Source organism: Babylonia areolata, chromosome 23 (assembly GCF_041734735.1).
Source record: "Babylonia areolata isolate BAREFJ2019XMU chromosome 23, ASM4173473v1, whole genome shotgun sequence".
Taxonomy (NCBI): Eukaryota; Metazoa; Mollusca; class Gastropoda; order Neogastropoda; family Buccinidae; genus Babylonia; species Babylonia areolata.
In genome coordinates, this window is record NC_134898.1 from 13392519 (window position 1) to 13402518 (window position 10000).

Below are 10000 nucleotides of genomic sequence, written 5' to 3' on the forward strand. Positions count from 1 at the left end.
TGTAGTGTAGCGACGCGCTCTCCCTGGGGACAGCAGCCTAAATTTCACACAGAGAAATCTGTTGTGATAAAAAGAAATACAAATACAAGATACTACAGACAGTTGAGCACACCATGTCTTCATGGTGATAATGAATGCCCCCCCCCCCCCCCCCCCCCATCCCCCACCCTTCGACCCCCACCTTAAAAAAACAAAAAAACAAAAACAAAAAAAAAACCTCCGAAGAAAACAGGATACAAATCTGACGAACACTAAATCGTGAATGCTGAAGCGTTTGGGAGTGTCGATAATTTGAAGAGGTTTCCTCTACATCCTCTTTTTGTTGTCAGCTGATAAATAGAAGACAGGACAAACCCAGTTCATGGAGGCTTATTTTCCATCCCGGACCTACAAAAAAACCCAACAACAACAAAAAAACAAAAACAAAAAAACCCAACAACAACCACAACGAAAATCATCATCAGGGAATTTCCATGTGCACTTCACTATCACACACAACCGAAGTCAACACCAGGGAATTTTTTTCCATGCGCACTGCACTATCACCATGCGCATAAAAGAACTTGACCCTGTTGAGGTGTGACGTTCGCTTTCGTCCTCATTCCGTCCAACTTCCGTCCACACACACACACACACACATACACACACACACACACACACACTCAGACACACACATACACACACACACACACACACACACTCACACACACACACATACACAGACACACTCACTCACACACACACAGACACACTCACACACACACACACATACACAGACACACTCACACACACACACACACACACACACACACACACTCACTCACACAGACACACACTCACACACTCACTCACACACACACACACACTCACATACACACACACACTCATACACACACACACACTGGAGCTTTGAACGTGGTGGTGTGAGGTCGGTGTTGATGAACACGTTTTTTTTTCTTAAGCCCTGTACACGCGCGCGCGCGCACACACACACAACACACACACACACAACACACACATACTCTCCGCCTGATAACGCTTCTGGTGAATAGATGTTGAACTGAAGATATCACACACACACACACACGCGCGCGCGCGCACACACACACAGAGGCACATGCACACACACACACATACATATATATACACATACACACACAAATATCTCTCTCTCTCTCTCTCTCTCGTGTGTGTGTGTACAAATATCTATATATGTCTCTCTCTCTCTCTCTCTCTCTCTCTCTCTCTCTCTATATATATATATGTGTGAGTGTGTGTGTGTGTACAAATATCTTTATATTTCTCTCTCTCTCTCTATATATATATCTATCTATCTATCTATCTATCTATCTATCTATCTATCTATATATATATATATATATATGTGTGTGTGTGTGTGTGTGTGTGATATTGTCACCACGATGATACGAATAATTGTCCACCACATGATAATCGGAACTTGTATGAACACACAACTTGACTTCCAGGGCGATAACATCTTCAATGACGACAAAAGATCACCGTCACTGAGAACCGCTATTTTTATGTTCCGTGTTCTTTGTGCGTGTACCTGCGCAGTCAGTGGGCAGTTGACGTCAGTCAGGATTTTGACACGACTGGAATATTGAGAGATTATTATTATTATTATTATTAAAAAAAAAAAAAATTAAAGTGATGTCGTCAGCTTTATCGCGGCGGTATGTTAACACTTACGTTGGTACCATTGCGACAATGTGATCTGGTTGACAGACACACTCACGTGTGTGTGTGTGTGTGTGTGTGTGTGTGTGTGTGTGTGTGTGTGTGTGTGTGTGTACATGTCTGCTATATTGTTGAAATGTCATGAAAATGATTTTAGCTGTTCCCTACACAGGCCTATTCCCTTCTATCCACATTACACAGACACACACAGACAGACAGGCACACACAGAGATTATAATTATATATATATATATATATATATATATATATCAACACACACACATTCACAAACAACACCCCCCCTACACCCCACAAACGCACGCATCCCCCTTCTCCACCCAACCCCACCCCATCCTACTGCACACATACATCAACACTTTTCCTCAGTATCACGGCTGACTATTGCACGATATCCCCCGCATGGCAAAAAAAAAAAAAAAGAGAGCAAATGAGTCAGGCAACAGGCCTCGCTGTTGATAAACGGGAATCGAAACCGTTCGACACACAAAACCACACAGTCCAAGGTTTGTGGTTGGTTGTTAACATCGTTATCAGCAAAGCGGAGGCCCCCTGATCTCGGTGAAGGGTATTAAAAACCACCCCCTTAAACGTATATTTATACCACCCCTGCTCTTGAAAAATGAAACCTTTACAAAACCAAGACCCAAACGCTAAACAGCATGATATTTAAGGGTATAAGCGATTAGGTCGTTAAACTGAACAATTCTCTATAATTTATTTATGTATGACCCTACTCCCTCGAACAACGTAGCCCTCATAACGCCAAGAAGGCCCCTTTCACTGAAAAAATGTTGACCTCAAGCGCGAAAGTCAATAGGTCATTAAACTTAGTTTTATACCGTTGCTCTTTTTAGGGGCAGTATCTATCCCTTTGTGCACCTGCATAGAGCAGTTGGTAAAGCGCCAGGCTCGCCCTATTGAAGTCGTGTGTTCGAACCCCGGGTCACTCAAACTACTACTACTATTACTACTACTTCTGCTGCTACAACTACTACTAATACTACTATATATATATATGATAGTCAGTCGTGTTCGACTATGACCATCAGAATAGCAGAGGAGGCAACTGCTGTTCCGACTATTTGAGCTAGAATTTGATTATAGTGGAGAGTGTCTTGCCCAAGTACATCCCCACTCTCTCGGCCAAGAGGGTTTTAGGACAGTCGGCGTTGGGATGGTTCCCAAAGGCCAACTAGCCCACAAAGCTGCAGCACTAAGAGCCAGTGCAATTTTGTCTCGTAGTTTGAGAGTCATAGTCCTTTCACAAAAGACTAAGCTGTAAATAGTTTCCCATTGACTGGAGAAACCATTGATAATACAGCTCTCACTTTGCTGTTGGCCCAAATATAAACGTATGTCAATCTGTGATATAAGCCTACTACTGCTGCTGCTACAACAACTACTAATACTGCTACTGCTGCTGCTTCAACAACAATTACTACAACAACAACAACAACTACTACTACAGATTTATCCTCAGAAGGAAAAGATCTGAGCACACTACTCCTCTCTTGCAACATCTCCATTGGCTCCCTGTCCCACATAGAATAGAGTACAAATTCAGCACTCTATGTCATAAATGTACAAACAACTCTACCCCTTCCTTTTCTGTGTAGCTGTCTTCCCCTCTACACACCCATCTCACTCTCTACGATCACCTTCGGATCCTGACTCTGTACCCACGCTCCCATGCAGATCGAAACACTCCACAGTCGGTCCGCCGCTCTTTCTCTCTGTCTCTGGACCTTGAAGTTGGAATGAACTTCCTCTTTCTCTCTGTCTCTGGACCTTGAAGTTGGAATGAACTTCCTCTTTCTCTCTGTCTCTGGACCTTGAAGTTGGAATGATTTTCCTCTTTCTCTCTGTCTCTGGACCTTGAAGTTGGAATGAACTTCCTCTTTCTCTCTGTCTCTGGACCTTGAAGTTGGAATGAACTTCCTCTTTCTCTCTGTCTCTGGACCTTGAAGTTGGAATGAACTTCCTCTTTCTCTCTGTCTCTGGACCTTGAAGTTGGAATGAACTTCCTCTTTCTCTCTGTCTCTGGACCTTGAAGTTGGAATGAACTTCCTCTTTCTATCTGTCTCTGGACCTTGAAGTTGGAATGAACTTCCTCTTTCTCTCTGGACCTTGAAGTTGGAATGAACTTCCTCTTTCTCTCTGTCTCTGGACCTTGAAGTTGGAATGAACTTCCTCTTTCTCTCTGTCTCTGGACCTTGAAGTTGGAATGAACTTCCTCTTTCTCTCTGTCTCTGGACCTTGAAGTTGGGATGAACTTCCTCTTTCTCTCTGTCTCTGGACCTTGAAGTTGGAATGAACCTCCTCTTTCTCTCTGTCTCTGGACCTTGAAGTTGGAATGAACTTCCTCTTTCTCTCTGTCTCTGGACCTTGAAGTTGGAATGAACTTCCTTTTTCTCTCTGTCTCTGGACCTTGAAGTTGGAATGAACTTTCTTTTTCTCTCTGTCTCTGGACCTTGAAGTTGGAATGAACTTTCTCTTTCTCTCTGTCTCTGGACCTTGAAGTTGGAATGAACTTCCTCTTTCTCTCTGTCTCTGGACCTTGAAGTTGGAATGATTTTCCTCTTTCTCTCTGTCTCTGGACCTTGAAGTTGGAATGAACTTCCTCTTTCTCTCTGTCTCTGGACCTTGAAGTTGGAATGAACTTCCTCTTTCTCTCTGGACCTTGAAGTTGGAATGAACTTCCTCTTTCTCTCTGTCTCTGGACCTTGAAGTTGGAATGAACTTCCTCTTTCTCTCTGTCTCTGGACCTTGAAGTTGGAATGAACTTCCTCTTTCTCTCTGTCTCTGGACCTTGAAGTTGGAATGAACTTCCTCTTTCTCTCTGTCTCTGGACCTTGAAGTTGGAATGAACTTCCTCTTTCGCTTCGTCATATCAGTCTCTGCACTCAGCTCTCTTAACTCTGCCTTGAATGAATGATATGGATACTTATATATAGCACCTATCCTCGGTCAGAGACCAAGCTCTAAGCGCTTTACAAACACGGGGTCATTTGTACAACAGGCTGCCTACCTGGGTAGAGCCGACTGACAGCTGCCATTGGGCGATCATCATTCGTTTCCTGTGTCATTCAATCACATTTCACTTCAGAGACAAACATGTAACATTTGACGTGTATGACCGTTTTGTTTCTTTACCCCGTAATGCAGGCAGCCGTACTCCGTTTTCGGGGTTGTGCATGCTGGGTATGTTCTTGTTTCCATAACCCACCGAACGCTGACATGGATTACAGGATCTTTAACGTGCGTATATGATCTTCTGCCTGTGTATACACACGAGCAGATCAGCATACATGCTGACCTGGGAGAGATCGGAAAAAATCTCCACCCCTTTACCCACCCAGGCGTCTTCACTGAGATTCGAACCCGGGACCCTCAGATTGAAAGTCCAACGCCTTTAACCGACCTTTTCCCAGAATAGCCTCCCTCTCTGCCTTTCCCTCTCTCCCTCGCCTCTTCCTGGTTTTCAGGTTCTTCAGCTTTGTGTTTACATGTATTCATATGAATTTGTTTTTCGTCTCAGTTTGTGAATTGGGGATATGCATGCTTGTGAATGACCGGGTGTGCAAGCGCTTTGATTTTTGTCTCTGCACAAGATTCAGCGCTATATGAATACTAATCATTATCATCATTATGATGATGATGATGATGATTAGTGGTAGTAGTAATTGTTGTTGTTGTCATGTGATAACAATAATAATTCTACTACTACTACTACTACTACTACTACTACTACTGCTACTACTGCTGCTGCTGCTACTACTACTACTACTACTACTACTACTACTACTACTACTAATGAAAGGTAGGCCATCCTCGTTGTGATAAGGCTGTGATGTTGTCAGTATAGTATTATGGGCATGGCTCTTACCGCCCCCTTCGCCTCCTTCATCCCCACCCTCCCAATTGGATATGTGAACTCTCTCTCTCTCTCTCTGTGTCTGTGTTGTAATAATTATGATTTCTGAATTCAACCCCAGGGAGCTAAAATGATGAGAGGGACTATATCTTACTCCCCTACACCGGTCGCCCTGTTTAACTTCACCATCGCCCATCCCATTATGGAGCTGTGTTATCTAGGTTAGAAGTATAAAAGTCACCTCAGTCCGTACCCTCTTGAAAAGAGGTCCTGAAATCACAAAGTAGTTGTTTGAACTCAACGTTTTAATCGTCCCTGTGAGTTCGACGCTGAACCATTGTTCATTTCCGCCTCAACTTCGCAACTTTTTCCATTGACTGTTGGAGAAAAAAAAAAAGGCAGAGAATTCTGGCTCTCGATACTTATTTTATCATCGAGAGACATCTTAAAGTTCAGTCCTCAAATGACAGGGAAGAGATACGTGAATTAACCGTTGGATTTTTTTATTTTTTATATACGTCGACCGTGTTGTTTTTATTCTAATTTATCATCAAGAGAACTCTCTGATCACTGTTTAAAGGAGATACCCTTCTGGATCGCTCGTTAGAAACTGCTCTCAAAGAGTGAGCAAAAGCGGTCGATTTTGTTCTACCTGTAAATTCCCAGTGTCACTTTTTTGTGTATCTGTTCCTGCTTTGCAAATACTCTTGCATAACCGAATTGTTAGCTGACTGACGTTAAAAAAAGAAAAGAAAAAAAGGAGAGATAATTATATCATATTCGCTTCAAATCTGTTGGCGATGGTTTGAAGATCGTGCATGCATTAAAACAGTATCAACTCTCTTGCCAGATACCAACAAGTAGATTTCAGATTCTGGCTTTTTTTTTCGATTGGATCTCTTTCTTGTTCGACAGGACTACTACTAGAAAACAGAAACAAAACCCGGACTGACCTTGACAAAGCTCATTTAAGCCAGACAGCTTCACAATTGTTGTCAATTGCCTGAACGAAAAAAACAACACAAAAAAACACAAAACCCCCCCCCCACCGAAACCACCATGTCTGTATTTTCTAGCCGATCGGGTGGTTACAAAATAGGATTTCTGGGAATAATATTCTTCACTGGGCTGTACATCGTCGGCTTCGGAGCTCCGTACTGGGGAGAATATAAATCGTACCTGCTCGAAGGGTACTCCGTTGGTTTGTGGATGGGGTGTCTCGACAGCGAGTGTGAAAGCCTGGGCATTTCAAACCAGCGTAAGAACTGTTTCGATGTTCGTGTTTCGAGTCGTAGTTGTGTTTGTGTTGCAGTTGTGTTGTACTGTGTTGTAGTTGTGCTGTGTTGTAGTTGTGCTGTGTTGTAGTTGTGCTGTGCTGTGTTGTAGTTGTGCTGTGTTGTAGTTGTGCTGTGTTGTAGTTGTGATGTGCTGTGTTGTAGTTGTGATGTGCTGTGTTGTAGTTGTGCTGTGTTGTAGTTGTGATGTGCTGTGTTGTAGTTGTGATGTGCTGTGTTGTAGTTGTGCTGTGTTGTAGTTGTGATGTGCTGTGTTGCAGTTGTGATGTGCTGTGTTGTAGTTGTGCTGTGTTGTAGTTGTGCTGTGTTGTAGTTGTGATGTGCTGTGTTGTAGTTGTGATGTGCTGTGTTGTAGTTGTGCTGTGTTGTAGTTGTGATGTGTTGTAGTTGTGATGTGCTGTGTTGTAGTTGTGATGTGCTGTGTTGTAGTTGTGCTGTGTTGTAGTTGTGCTGTGTTGCAGTTGTGATGTGCTGTGTTGTAGTTGTGCTGTGTTGCAGTTGTGATGTGCTGTGTTGTAGTTGTGCTGTGTTGCAGTTGTGATGTGTTGTGTTGCAGTTGTGATGTGCTGTGTTGCAGTTGTGATGTGCTGTGTTGTAGTTGTGATGTGCTGTGTTGCAGTTGTGATGTGCTGTGTTGTAGTTGTGCTGTGTTGTAGTTGTGCTGTGTTGTAGTTGTGATGTGCTGTGTTGTAGTTGTGATGTGCTGTGTTGTAGTTGTGATGTGCTGTGTTGTAGTTGTGCTGTGTTGTAGTTGTGATGTGCTGTGTTGTAGTTGTGATGTGCTGTGTTGTAGTTGTGCTGTGTTGTAGTTGTGCTGTGTTGTAGTTGTGATGTGCTGTGTTGTAGTTGTGCTGTGGTGTGCTGTGTTGTAGTTGTGCTGTGTTGTAGTTGTGCTGTGTTGTAGTTGTGATGTGCTGTGTTGCAGTTGTGATGTGCTGTGTTGTAGTTGTGCTGTGTTGTAGTTGTGCTGTGTTGCAGTTGTGATGTGCTGTGTTGTAGTTGTGCTGTGTTGTAGTTGTGCTGTGTTGTATATGCTGTGCTGTGTTGTATATGCTGTGCTGTGTTGGGCTGTGTTGTAGTTGTGCTGTGTTGTATATGCTGTGCTGTGTTGGGCTGTGTTGTAGTTGTGCTGTGCTGTGTTGTGTTGTAGTTGTGCTGTGTTGCATATGCTGTGCTGTGTTGGGCTGTGTTGTAGTTGTGCTGTGCTGTGCTGTGTTGTAGTTGTGCTGTGTTGTATATGCTGTGCTGTGTTATGCTGTGTTGTAGTTGTGCTGTGTTGGGCTGTGTTGTAGTTGTGCTGTGTTGTATATGCTGTGCTGTGTTGTGCTGTGTTGTAGTTGTGCTGTGTTGTATATGCTGTGCTGTGCTGTGTTGTAGTTGTGCTGTGTTGTATATGCTGTGCTGTGTTGTAGTTGTGCTGTGCTGTGTTGTGTTGTAGTTGTGCTGTGCTGTGCTGTGTTGTATATGCTGTGCTGTGCTGTGTTGTAGTTGTGCTGTGTTGTATATGCTGTGCTGTGTTGGGCTGTGTTGTAGTTGTGCTGTGTTGTATATGCTGTGCTGTGTTGTGTTGTAGTTGTGTTGTGCTGTGCTGTGCTGTGTTGTGCTGTGTTGGGCTGTGTTGTAGTTGTGCTGTGCTGGGCTGTGTTGTAGTTGTGCTGTGTTGTATATGCTGTGCTGTGTTGTGTTGTAGTTGTGTTGTGCTGTGCTGTGCTGTGTTGTAGTTGTGCTGTGTTGGGCTGTGTTGTAGTTGTGCTGTGCTGGGCTGTGTTGTAGTTGTGCTGTGTTGTGTTGTAGTTGTGCTGTGTTGTGTTGTGTTGTAGTTGTGCTGTGTTGTATATGCTGTGCTGTGTTGTAGTTGTGCTGTGTTGTATATGCTGTGCTGTGTTGGGCTGTGTTGTGTTGTAGTTGTGCTGCGCTGTGCTGTGTTGTGCTGTGATATGTTGTGTTTGTAGTTGTGTGGCATTGTGTTGTAATGTGATGTGATGTGGTATGTGCGTGTGTGTGTGTGTGTGTGTGTGTGTGTGTGTGTGTGTGTGTGTGTGTGTGCGCGCGCGCGTGCGTGCGTGATTACACATTGTACGTATACCTGCACGTGTGCGCGCGTACACACATGTGTGTACATATGTGTGTATATGTGCTTTATGATTATGTGGTTGTGCATGCGTACGTATGTGTATGTAACATGTGCTAGAAGAAACAGACAGAGTAACAAGTACACTGAAACATGAAATGGATGATTCTTGCATTTTAACTCTGCTGTCTTCCAATACAATGCGATAAAATACAATACACAACGAAATACGATAGGACACGACACGACACGACACGACACGACACGACATGCCACATGACACGACATGACATGGTACGGTACGATACGATACGATTCGATTCGATTGGATACGATACACCACACTTCACTACACTACACTACACTACACTACACTACACTACACTACACTACACTACGAAAGTAAATACAACACGATATAGCATACGATACCATAGGATACAACACGATACAATAAGATACGATATGATGCGATACGAAACGACACGACACGATACGATTCAATGTACTACTCTACATACACTACGCTGCACTACACTACAAAGTGAATACGATACAATAGTATATATACGATACGATACAATACGATACGATAAGACACAATACGATTCGATACGATGCGAGTCTACACTACACTATGCTACACTGAAAAAGTGAAAATGATAAAATGATGTATACAATACGATACATTACAAAACGTCAAGACACAATATGATGTGAGACGATACGATAAGACACGATGCAACACGACACGACATGACACGGACCCGACACGACCCGACGCGACCCGACACGACACGACACGACACGACACGACCCGACGCGACCCGACACGACACGACACGACACGAACACAACGCAACTCGACCACAACACAACACGACCACAACACAACACAACACGACACGACGTGACCCGACCCGACCCGACCCGACACGACACGGACACGGACACGGACACGGACACGAACACAGACACGGACACGACACGACCACAACACAACACAACACAACACAACACAACACAACACAACACAAC

General features: G+C 43.7%; 1 protein-coding gene across 1 annotated transcript in view; it reads left to right on the forward strand.

Annotated features, from left to right (window-relative positions):
- The first annotated feature begins 5847 nt into the window (after positions 1-5847).
- Positions 5848-10000, forward strand: part of LOC143298210 (uncharacterized) — a 9544-nt gene continuing 5391 nt past the window's right edge. The window contains exon 1 of the mRNA XM_076611002.1: positions 5848-6854. Within this exon, the coding sequence (XP_076467117.1) occupies positions 6656-6854 (199 nt within the window). The 5' untranslated portion in view covers positions 5848-6655. The remainder of the gene's footprint in view (positions 6855-10000) is intronic.